Genomic DNA, 12401 nt, shown 5'->3' with positions numbered 1-12401 from the left:
TGCCAATATAAAGGCAGATATGGAAAAGGAGACTTTTGTAACTTCTATTCCTGAACTGGACCAAGGATCATTGTGCAAAAAGAATGGGGTTGCATACACTACTTTCATTCTTAACATTCCTGACTTCAACACGTTTAATGGAAAAGTATAGTGCTATCATTCATGACTAGAGTTTTCCATACTGAATTTATCTTATTATAACATCTCAAACTCTAAAAAGATGACAAGCAGAGAGTTTAAAATAATATGTTAAACTGAAAAAGAGCAGGATTCATACTGGCTCATTTCATGCAAAAAAATAAATATAATTCTTCACTCTCTTTTTCTCATTGCTATGAATCATGAGATTGCTATAGGTTGGCAGGCAATCTGAAGGCACATGCTTGCATACATCATGAGCTGAGTATAATCTATCAATCTATTGATCTACTGACCTACATAAATACCTTAAAAGTACCAGAACTTGTTCGATATTGGAAGCTAACCAGAATCAGCCCTGGCTAGTTCTTGGGTAGGAAACTACCAATAAATGCCAGGTGCTATAGGCTATGCTTCAGAGGAAGGGAGTGGCAAAGCCACCTCTGAATGAACAGACACCTATCTATAAAGTCGACATCTGTCTGTCTGTCTGTAAGTTGACATCTATCAGAGATTTAAAAATAAACCAACAGTAATTCAGCCAAATTTGATTCCAGAATCTCTTTCTCTCACACCATATGCCATCTTCATTTGCTAAAGATAAAACTGATCTACATCTAAGAACACTCTGCTTTCAACAATTTTAAACGTATGAACATATTATCATCCAAGTTAGAAGTTCCCATCATTTGATCTTCCAGGTGTTTTGAACCTTAGCTCCCAGAATTCCTGAAACTTGACCAAGCTGGCTGTAGCTTCTGAGAGTTGAAATTCCAAACAACTAAAGCATCAAAGGACGGGAATCGCTGTTCTAGGACATGTGGTAATATGGCTTTAAGTTTATAAAGCCAGACATTTTCCTGTTTGACCAAAATGCCTCAAGGAGATGCACTTCAATACAAAAAAAGGACAAATCAAAGAGGTTGTAATGTTTCAAGTTAAAATGTCTGGCCACTGATAGATCAGGATTGCACACTCAGGATTCCTGAGTTGTATATTCTGGTCTGTTGTTGTTTTGCCCAAATATTGCAGATGACATTCTGTATTATTGAACCTGATCACACAGACACAGCAAGATGACTATTTAAAGAATATCTATACTGTCCTTCCCTTTCAGCACTACTAATTCCTGAATTTGGTATAATCAGAGATGAATGTAAAGGTTCATTTATATGTCCATGTCAGCCATCAGTTCTTTCCTTTGATTTCTACACAGTGTTCAAGTTCCTTTTAACTTGTTGCATTCGCCACAAAAAGCACAACCTATGAAATAGTCCCTTTTGGTTCCTTGACTCTTCTTTGTTGAAACTCAGTATGACAACTCAAGTAACTCAGCATGGTAACTTAAAAAAGAATTGGTTTTGATGCCCAACTTTGATTTCAAGCTCCTAATGCCAAGTTTGATATGATACAAAAGATTCACCATTGAGATCAAATATAGTTTTTAACCTATATCTTCCCCTACGCTTTCAAGATATAAACTCTCAGAGGGAGAGAGGGAGAGGGAAAGGGGAAGACACACACAGCACAAAGATCTATTAGATACGTAGGGAAACGAAACAGGTATGAATGTTTCACTTATCCATCCTCTTTGTTGTATGAAACAATTTGAATTAGAATTACTTAAGGATCAGGTTTAAATATTGTCTTCTAGAGCACTATTTTCTTGATCTTTCAAGTAAATGTGTGAGGCTGTTTAATAGTAATATTTTTGAATTATTGGCTGAATAACATTGTACTGATTTTATACTATGTGTGATTATTTTAAAATGCAGCAAAACATCTGGGACTGGTGCCTGCAAACTGTGAAAAATATAACCTAGCCCCACTGAAAGTGTCTATGTGATGACTATAAGCTCTGAAGAGAAACATCTTTATATAAGTAAATCTCTATTTCAGTAGACATTATGTTGAACATGGAAAAAAGAAATTCAGACTGGCATTAACATTTAAAGCCCTAATTATCATGGGACCTCTGTATCTTGAGGAATACCCCCCCCCCCCGTGTGTGTGTATCTGCTGACAAAATATCCACAGCTTGTCTCTCATCAGTTAGGCTGAATATTTTTGTCTCCTGTTTTCTGTCATTCTGTCATTGCTATGATCCATTTTATAATTTGTCCTCATTTCTCTCCCTCCCTGAAATCTCCTGATACAGTGGGATACAAATGTTTCAAAGACTAAATAAACTCTTTCATCTCACATATTTTTGCAATAAGAACAGGGAAAGGAGTTAAAGCACTATTTAGAAATGAAGTATAATCTTACAAACAGAGATAATGTCTGGGACCATTTCATTATATCCCCTGGAAGAATTCTTAGGACATTTATGTAAGAAATCACAATAGAGGAATCAATACAAAAAATCTCAGTAAGAGAGAAAAAGACTGGTGATTTATTTTTTCCAATAAATAAATCTGTATCAGAGATTAATCTATAAAACTTATGAATAACTTTGCTAGGCAATCATTTTAAAGATGCCTATGTTCCTATTCAGACACTTCAGAGAAATCTTTTGTGCTTAAACGTAACAATTTCACTATCAAATTGCAAATATCTTCTGACATATAGAAAGAAAACACAACGAAAAATAGTGCCTATTAAATAAAGGTAACAAGTGATATCTTCCTATCAATATTCATGTCCTCAACTATAATATGCACAATTACAACAAAACTACAGCAAAACTAGCTATTCAGTTGACTGCTATCTGAGAAAAGCAGCAGTAAAACATTCATGCATATAATTAAAAGCTTGGGACCCCAAAACTTTGATAAAACACCTCTCCCATTATGAGACTTCCTATACCTGATACTTCTGAGGCAGAGCTTTGGAATAGCAGCAAAAGAGAAGGGGGTCTTCTTTCCCTGCCTACTCCCCCACTCCAATCTGTGGAATGCTCCTCCTTCTAAAGCCTATCAAATCCAGACACCAGGTGCCTCTAAACTGTAGAATTAGTGCAAATTGACACCACTTACAGTTTAGAATTAATTGCCATAGTTTAGTGAGATACCAACAGTCCTGCCACCTCATCAACAGAGGGTTTTTGCCCCTTACTGCGCTGGGCACCTCTTTAGCCACAGTTTGATACATATTGCATCAGATGATGGGGGATGTGGCTCCATCCCATCTGTTGTTGAAGCAGTGAGAAATGTAGCAAAGAGGCTTCCTCACCACCACAGTAAGCCTTCCATCTTTTGGCTAGCTCTGAAAATCTTGCATGCATTTTTATGTTGTATTGATACTTTCCTCTGTCTGATAGGGAAAGCACCAATGCGGCAACACTCCTAGCTACAATTCTGCCATGTGATGGGGAAGGAGGGTGAGCATGCTGCCTGCAGTGAGTCACCATGCACACCTTCCATTTCGCAGATTATTGTAGGTGAAAGAGGGGAGAGGCTCATAAGTGAATTGAGGTCCATGGACAAAGGAGGTTAAACTTTGTAAAACTACAACTTTATTCATTCTTAAGTGTAGATCAGGAGTGTCAAAACTCATTTTCATCAAGGGCCACATTAGCCTTATGGTTGCCTTCAAAGGGCTGGCTGTAATGGTAAGACTGTATAAATGTAACTATGTTGCTCTGGTACTGAAAGTGTCACAGACAACATAAAATGACATGGCGGGCCAGATTCAGCCCACAGGCCTTGCATTTCACACATGTAGTATGGGTCAACCCTTGGTTATCATTATAGCAACAGATTAGATATTTCTCTACATCCAGGCATTAGATATGATGCAATTGGCTGATTTCTTTTAATGGCATAGTGCCAATTGACTGCTCTTATAATTTGTAACTCATTTATGGGGGGTATTTGTGTGGACTGTTTTGTATTTTGTATTATTTTTTTCTCTTTAATTTCTGTATATTTTTATTTTTGTAAGATGTTTTAAGTCTTTTTTCAGAGGAAGGTATCTAAGCATTTTAAAAACTGTAAAGGGATTTTTTTTTATCCCATTTGATGTATATCTACTATTGGCAAATAGTAATAATAATTCTTAGCAACATTTTTAAAAGCATCAAAATAAAAAGTAAGGTGGATTAGAATCAGTTCTGGACAACCAATGATCCACAAATCCAAACTCTGTTCCTCAGAGAGGTGCAGTAGCCCACCAAACCCTTAATGTCTGTTAAAGAATTAGCAGGAAAAGTTCAGGTGCTGATTAGATCGCAATACTTGACCCAAATCTTACCCCAAGAAATATATGAACAAGGATTAAATCATAGCTTGGTGTATTTCCAGATATTTTCAGTTATAATGTGCCCAAGGCAAAGGACAAAAACATTGCATCATGATCAATTATTAATCTTACACCTGGCATTTCTGCCAAAAGCTAGCACTTAGGCCACTGCAAGATAAAATAGAAATTTGAACTTAATATACTATACAAATTTAGACTAATACTGGTGCACAACTGCAACCAAATACCATTTCAGATAAGATGACCTTCCAAAAAAATTAAGGAATATTATAATCACAGCATCCTAAGGATACAAGAATAAAATAATTAAGGGCCCATCTAAATTCAACAAAGAGGGAACAATGAGTCTTATTACTGCAGAGAGCACTATACAGAAAAAAAAACATCCTAAGGTGCATTTGGAGGAAAATTTGAAGTCATCTCTAGAAGATTCCAAATATGGACTATATTTCCAAATGTGCAAAGGAAGCACATTCTTTTGCTATAAAATGCATTTTTACAAAATCTGTACCAAAGTGATTTGATACATTTTGATAGTTTAGATCAGATCAAAATATTCTACTCCTAGCCAACAATGTTCTGCCACCTATAACTCATTTTTCATTATTATTATTATTATGGATTTAGTACCTTTTGGAAACAAACTCTGTGTTTCTATTAATTGAGGGAACGTTTATGTGACCCAATTGTTTCATTTCACATGAGCACATCTTTAATTTGGAACAAAAAAAATCTGATGACATATATTGAATTATCCTTTTGTCTCATAAGAAGCTATGACCCCATTATTTCCATTATTTCTGTCTCTGGTTAAAAAAAGTAATGTCCAGGAATGCATTTGTTTTGTAACTGAGGTATATTTGTATATTTAACTGTAGCTTGGACTATACTTGGGTCTAAGATGAAGAAATAGAAACTTACCCACTGTTAATGTCATCAGCTCGAAGGCTTTTCCCAAGAATATCCCCATCACTCATATACCCTCCAACGTCAACATCTGAGGAAATATCAAGATCACTAGTTCCTTTTTCACTCATGTCAATCTGGGGTATGTTCCCAAGGCGAGAAACAGCTGCACGGCGAAGAGGCGTTGTGTACATGAATCGAGAAGGGTCAGTGTGGATGAAGCGACTAGCACCACTGCGCGGGTACCCAGCACCCAGGGAAGGAGCATCACCGGCCTGGAGACGAGGACTAGATTGTCCAAGTCTCCAAGTCATTGGAGAAGATCGACTTGTCAAGGCTGGAATGCTTCGCCCATTGACTTCGGTTGTCACAGTACTGTCAAAGGTTGTCTCCAGTGTGCTGTGAAGCAAAACAGAAATCAGTGAACTGTGCTTTTGAGACTTCTGTGTATGACGGTGGGGGACAGAATAAAGTAGCACATAGAAACAAGCAAGCTTATGAAAAATTGTCTATGATGTAAGCAGCAACTTTTCTTCAGTGTTGAACAATAATCGATAAAAGTATAATAATGATACTAAGCCCCTTCCACTGCTCCCTATCTGAAAATGCTTTCATCTTAATGGATATGGGTTACTAAATGAAAAGATGTGCATTGTGTGAAGAAAAAAAATATAAGTGCTTAATTTGAAGATTTTTTTACATAATAAATTCTAAACTAAAGACGTAAACAGTTATAACTTTGGATGTGTAACAAATCTAGTCTGTTGCTGAGATGTGCGCACACACTCAAAGTCATCTCTCTCTCTCTCTTTCTGTGTGTGTGTGTGTGATTTCTACCACCCAGAAACAGATATGGGCCAGAAACACCTTTCTGGACATTTTAAGATTTAATAAACATGTCAAATAAAGTTAATGAATACAAATATGCTTAATCCAAGGATGGCTCTCCCTTTTAGCCTGAGGGCCAAATACAAAGGGTGTCAAAGGGTGAGAGCAAAACATCCGCATATTTTAGCTGAAAGCTGTCTTTGCTAGTGAGAGAGAGAATTCAGCTTCATAGAATGGGGTAGGAGGATCATACAAACTTGAGAAACCCATAAATGATAGAGATTGATTTAGATCTGTGGAAAGGTTGGATTAGAACCTCCTACTTCACAATTGTTCCAATTTTATAGGGATACTAGCTGTCCCCTGCCACGCGTTGCTGTGGCCCAGTCTGTTGATCTGGAAAATAAAGTAATGAGAAAGCGTTGGTTTCTAATATATGTAATTTCCTTATGCTTCTGGGTAAACAGTATTTCTTGCTGTTTCTTTGACAGTGTTGATGTGGAGAGTGTCTGGTTTGCCTACTCTGGAACATGCAACATATAATTGTGCTTCTTCAGGGGTCCCTTTCAAATCTATGATACTATATCTGTGTTTGTGTGAATCATATATATCTATATCTATGACTGGATGGCTGTTTGTCAGGAGGGCTTTGATTACGTTTTCTTGCCCTGATGAAGGGAGTTGGACTGGATGGCCTTGAGTATTTTCTGTTGGTCATGGGGGTTCTGCGTGGGAAGTTTGGCCCAGTTCTGTCATTGATGGGGTTGAGAATGCTTTTTGATTGTAGGTGAACTATAAATCCCAGTAACTACAACTCCCAAATGTCAATTTCCCCCAAACTCCATCTGTGTTCATATTTGAGCATATGGAATATTCATGCCAAGTTTGGTCCAGATCCATCATTGTTTGAGTCCATGGTAGTCTCTGGATGCAGGTGAACTACAACTCCCAAACTCAAGGTCAATGCTCACCAAACCCTTCTAGTATTTTCTGTTGGTCACGGGAGTCCTGTATGCCCCGGTTGGTTCAATCTATCATGCTATTTAATTGTAGGTGAACTATAAATCTCAGCAACTACAACTCCCTATCTATCTATCTATCTATCTATCTATCTATCTATCTATATCTATGGCTGGATGGCTCTTTTTCAGGAGGGCTTTTGATTATGTTTTCTTGCCCTGATGAAGGGAGTTGGATTGGATGGCCTTAAGTATTTTCTGTTGGTCATGGAAGGGGGGTCTGTGTGGGAAGTTTGCCACGATTCTGTCATTCATGGGGTTCAGAATGCTCTTTGATTGTAGGAGAACTGTGAATCCCAGTGACTACAACTCCCAAATGTCAAGGTCTATTTCCCCCAAACTCCATCTGTGTTCATATTTGGGCATATTGAGTGCTTGTGCCAAGTTTGTTCCAGATCCAAGTGTGGTTCAATTCCATCATTGATGGAGTTCAGAATGCTCTTTGATTGTAGGTGAACCATAAATCCCAGCAACTACAACTCCCAAATGACAAAATCATAATTTTTGAGTGATGGTCACTCCTTGTGTTGTGAGATGTTTTGTTGCCAAATTTGGTATGATTTCGTTCATTGGTTCTTTTGTTTTTAAGGTATTCATCATGCACAGAGCATTTATATATATATAGATGATGGAAATGCAATGTTGAGGAACAGTTCTAATATGTCTTCCTGTAGTGTTGAAAAATTCAGAATTCTTTTTCTTGCTAAAGACTGAAAATTTACCATATGTTTTAAAATGGTACATTTTCAAGAAACCACAAAGTTTTATTTGGAATTCCAAAACATTGTGAATAACAACTATACAGTTATAGGTTTACTGCCAGCCATAACTCTTTCATTTTGTATAATATTTTGAGAAAGAGGAAGGAGAAAGCACAGGAATGAATGAAATAGATATCAGAAATCAATAATTCAAGGTCTATTGTATATTGGACTTCAGGACTGCTTTTCTAGCCTTGCTTGACAGAAGGGTCAAACATGAAACAACAAATACCTCTATCTGCTTTCACACTGTATTCAAAGCACCCCAAACAGTGGACTCTCTGTGTTCCAAGCTTACATTCCCCTTCTTTATTGATCTGCCTGCCTACTCCAATTTCCTGATCCCATCACATCCCTACTAAGCTTCATCCCCATCAAGGCTACTCTTTTCCTGCTGCCTCCTTCTCTCTTTATCAGTTCCCACAAGGGTCATTCAGTTAAGCCCCCTGCCTGGCAGGAACGTACAGTCAAAGCATTCCTGACAGATGGCCAACGAGCCTCTGTTTAAAATCTACCAGGCTCCAAGGCAGCATATTCTTCCTCATTATCCTGTCCACCGTTGGATGAGGTTTGTCTTCATATGTCACAGTTTTCATCTGTGTAATATAGGAGGATATGGGACACCAAAACGGTTGAATTTGGCCCCAGGCCTCATATTTCCTGCTTCTGCTTTAGTTATTAGATGTTCATGTAAACAATACAATCTGAAAACTGCACAAAATTCACAAGTTGTTTAAATATGCAAATTAAAATTTGGTATTTGCCCCTTAACCCCCAAAATAACGAGACTGGACAACAATAGTTTGGATTCAATTTTGGGCAACTTTATTAAATGTTACCTATTTAACTTTAACTGAACTAAACTATGTGTCTAGGAACTTGGTGTCCAAACCGAGGCAGCGTCCTTGGCTATTCAGTGTGTAATATCTGTGTCCCCTGGAGCCCAAACTGGGCAACCTCTAAGGTAAAGGTCTGGAGAAGCCTGTATCAAATTATTGATCTTAGACTCTCCCGTTTCTGTGCCATGTGATGTCCCCTCATCCATTTGATGACCTCTAGGTTTGTGTAATGACCCCCACCCTTAAAGGGTGCCTTGTGTATACATCAATATCTGTGTTTTACTATGCTATTTATGCTAACTTAATTAAAACACACCATCCCAGCTAGCCCCTAATAAAGTATAGGGTAGGCGAAAAACTCCCCCAGAACATAGGGGGCAAAAAGATCCTACCCGGTTCCAGATGGCAACCAAATAATTATACTGTCAGTGGGTGGGCGTGGTGGGTTGAAATCTCACAACAGAATGAGGGAGGAGGCCGGCTGCAACAGTCAGTCAACCCCCGCCCACTTTTCCAGATGGCTCCACTGGAACCATCCATTCTCTTCATTCGTGGGGAGAGGCAAATTGCTCCCCCCACCAACTTCACTGGTGTGGAGAGTCCCTTCTTTTCCATTTGAGAAAAAACCTCAAGGAAAAAGCACAGAACAGAATTCAAGGTGGTAAAAGGAGGAAGTAAATGGGAATAGACTTGATAGATGCACACATTCCATGCCACAACCAAACTCTTTATGTGTTTTTAACTTCTATGTGTTGGTGGCTATCATTTGGGAAGTTATATCACAGGTTGAACTGGGCAAAACTATCCCTTGTCCATCCCATACACAAATCTCTTTCTCCTGCCTACCTGTAACTGATGGTTCATTTGAACAGAACATATGCACATAAAGTCCAACAAATATAAGCCTTTTAAGCATTAGCAATATTTGGGGTAAATTGAATTGTTGGCACAATTTGGGTTTGTTTATGTTGTATTTTAGACATCCATGTCTCATTATTTCCTGAACCACATCACTTCAATTAAGGTCTTACTGAGGGCCAGGGAAGTAGAAAATTTATCTCAGAGAAGGCAAATAACAGCATCACGTATAAGCTCATTCTGTAGTGAATGTTACCTGTGGCTTATCTGAGTTCCTCTAAGGCTGGACATAGTTTCTTCCAAGTTTTGCCTCAGATCTGCTATATTCTTGACAGTTCTCATACGTCTTGTTTCGGGATCTTCCCCTGAAAAAATGTATATAGAGATAAAACAAATATTATTTTGCACATTTTATTTTTCTATGCTTGCATGTGTGTTTGTGTGCATGTGAACCCTAGTTTATACCAGTGTTGTCAGCATCCATCACACTAGAGTGGTAGAGTGGGTAGGCATTATTGGTGCTTTAAAAGGTCACTATTTCCTACATTCATGATATTATTCTATCTCATACACATTTGTATTTATATCCTAGCCTACATCCTGAGATGTCAAGTCAGCATATAGTGGAATTGAAATGAGACCAGTGTTAGCATCAATCAGGTATCCACATTTGGGATGCCACAGCCCTATCTTTTCACACCATATTGGCCCCACTGGTGAAAATAACTGGCTTGAAAGAAGACCAAAGTGAGTGTAAATACCCATTTCTTCCTGAAGTTGCCCTACACAACAATCTCAAACATCTTACCAAAAAGAAGGATATCACTGATAGGACAGCTGCCATATATGTCTTGGTCAAGGGAGGTCCTCTTCAGAAGAGAGTTCCCTACAGTCTGCTTCAAGTCAGAAGACACGTCTCTCCGACAGAGTGAAGCAATTCCAATATCCTAAACCATATTGACTAGATTCTACCAGCCAAAAGGGGAATAGAGCATGTTTATATGCTGTAGGACAAATTGATTCACTCATTTGGATGTTGCCTTGGGTCCTGCTCCAAGAGCAAGGCAGTCTCATAAAATAAATTAAGACACAACATAATAAAATAAAATAAATTATTCACAGCACCAATCAAGGGGTTCACTCCTGGTTTTTCTGAGCCTGATCCCAATATATAATAATAATAATAATAATAATAATAATAATAATAATAATACCCACCTCTCCCTGCAGCTTGAGGAGTGATACAACATCTTTTAAACAATATTTTTTTTAAAATCCACTATTAAAATACATACAAGATGATACACAGAGTTAAAATTCAAGTTAAAATCCACTGATAAAATGCAGATTAAAATGCATAACTTAAAACTGAATGTTCCTGCTAGAAGAGATGAGTCTTCAATTGTGTCTTAAATTCTGACAGCTGATTTAGCTGTCTAATCTCTTCCAGCAGGTCATTCCACAGTCTTGGGGCAGCTAATGAAAACTTCCTCTAGGTGACAGTTGGGCTCTGGCAGGCTGGAGTAGATGCCCCCCAGAGGACCTAAGTGTGTGGGTTGGATTGTACAGAAGAAGGAGATCCTGTAGGTAGCCTGGACACAAACCATGTAGGTCTTTAAAGTCAAAACCAACACTTTGTACTTTGCCCAGAAACTAATTTGCTACCAGTGGAGTGACTTTAATATAGATGTAATATGTTCATTCCTGGATGTTCCTGTGACCAATCTGGCTGCTGTGTTTTGAACTAATTGGAGTTTCTGAACTTGGTACAGAGGTAGCCCAATGTAAAGCACATTGCACAAGTCCAAACTTGAGGTTACCAGGGCATGCAGTACCATCTTTAAGTTCTTGGATTCTAGGAATCTCTATTTGAAATAGTTTATCTGAGTGACATGCTAAGAGTTAAATAATTGAAGCATGATTTTTTTGTCAGCTGCACTGCTGTATAGCAAATACAGTGAAGTCTTTTTGCTCATTTTTCATCACACTCACTCGAGATCTATTACATAAGCATTCTAGCCATTGTCCATCCTATTCATTATCCACAGCTTATTGGTAAATGAGAGTGAATTTTGGTCTCCACAGAGCTGGGTCAAGTGCTTAGGAAAAACTGTCTCTTTCTATCTCACAATGTCAAAGTGATATTAGGTGTTCTACTGAATTGCAAACCCTGTCAGTGAAAAAATCTCTTATAGCATTCAGGAATACTTCAGGTTCCATTAATCTCTGGGTGAGTGGACCTTCCAATAGCACAGGCTTTGAACCTCCCCCACCCATCCTATAAAATCATCCTCCATCCACCCAGCAGCAAAACTAAGTCCTGCAGTTCTCAAGTATCACCCCTGAGTCCACCTCAACCTGGTCTGGCCAGCAGGGTGTGTGATATGCTGCCCCTTCAATCTAGATCAGTGCTGCACTGAATACCCAGGTAGATAAAACTGGTACAGGCCTATTCCAACAAGCACATCCACCCAGCTCTCTTTATGAATTGAACAATTTATATAAAGCTAAATCATGGATTATGGTTGTTTTATTGTGGGCAAGCCTGGCATTCAGGCACATCACCAATAGAATAGCAGGCATGTGAGATGGATCTTGAAAGTCCAAGAAGAACCACATATGAGATCAACTGGAAGGTCAATACTGCTCTCAAACCTCTGTCCCTCTCCAGATTTATATAAATCCTCAAGAGCAGCAGGCATGTGAATTCCTGGTTAGCTTGGCAAGATTTTTCAGGGTTGCAACATGATTCCTTATCTTAAAAATACTAGCAGCTGGCACACATTCTGCCTCTCACTGATACATTTCCTGAGCTCTCTAATTCATTATTTTGAGCCAAGAAGGCCTCA

At 38.4% G+C, this 12401-nt stretch overlaps 1 protein-coding gene across 17 annotated transcripts in view; it reads right to left on the bottom strand.

Moving 5' to 3' along the window:
* NAV3 (neuron navigator 3) overlaps positions 1–12401 on the bottom strand; it is a 619870-nt gene that overhangs the window by 141410 nt on the left and 466059 nt on the right. For all 17 annotated transcript variants that reach the window (XM_060777419.2, XM_060777418.2, XM_060777420.2 and 14 more), the window contains 2 exons: positions 9809–9917; positions 5263–5646 (listed from right to left, as the gene is read on the bottom strand). In XM_060777419.2, coding sequence (XP_060633402.2) covers positions 5263–5646; positions 9809–9917 — 493 coding nt within the window. The remainder of the gene's footprint in view (positions 1–5262; positions 5647–9808; positions 9918–12401) is intronic.

This window comes from Anolis sagrei, chromosome 5 (genome assembly GCF_037176765.1).
Source record: "Anolis sagrei isolate rAnoSag1 chromosome 5, rAnoSag1.mat, whole genome shotgun sequence".
NCBI classification, from domain to species: domain Eukaryota; kingdom Metazoa; phylum Chordata; class Lepidosauria; order Squamata; family Dactyloidae; genus Anolis; species Anolis sagrei.
Note: the sequence above shows the minus strand (reverse complement) of the source record. Positions and strands in the feature narration are given on the sequence as shown.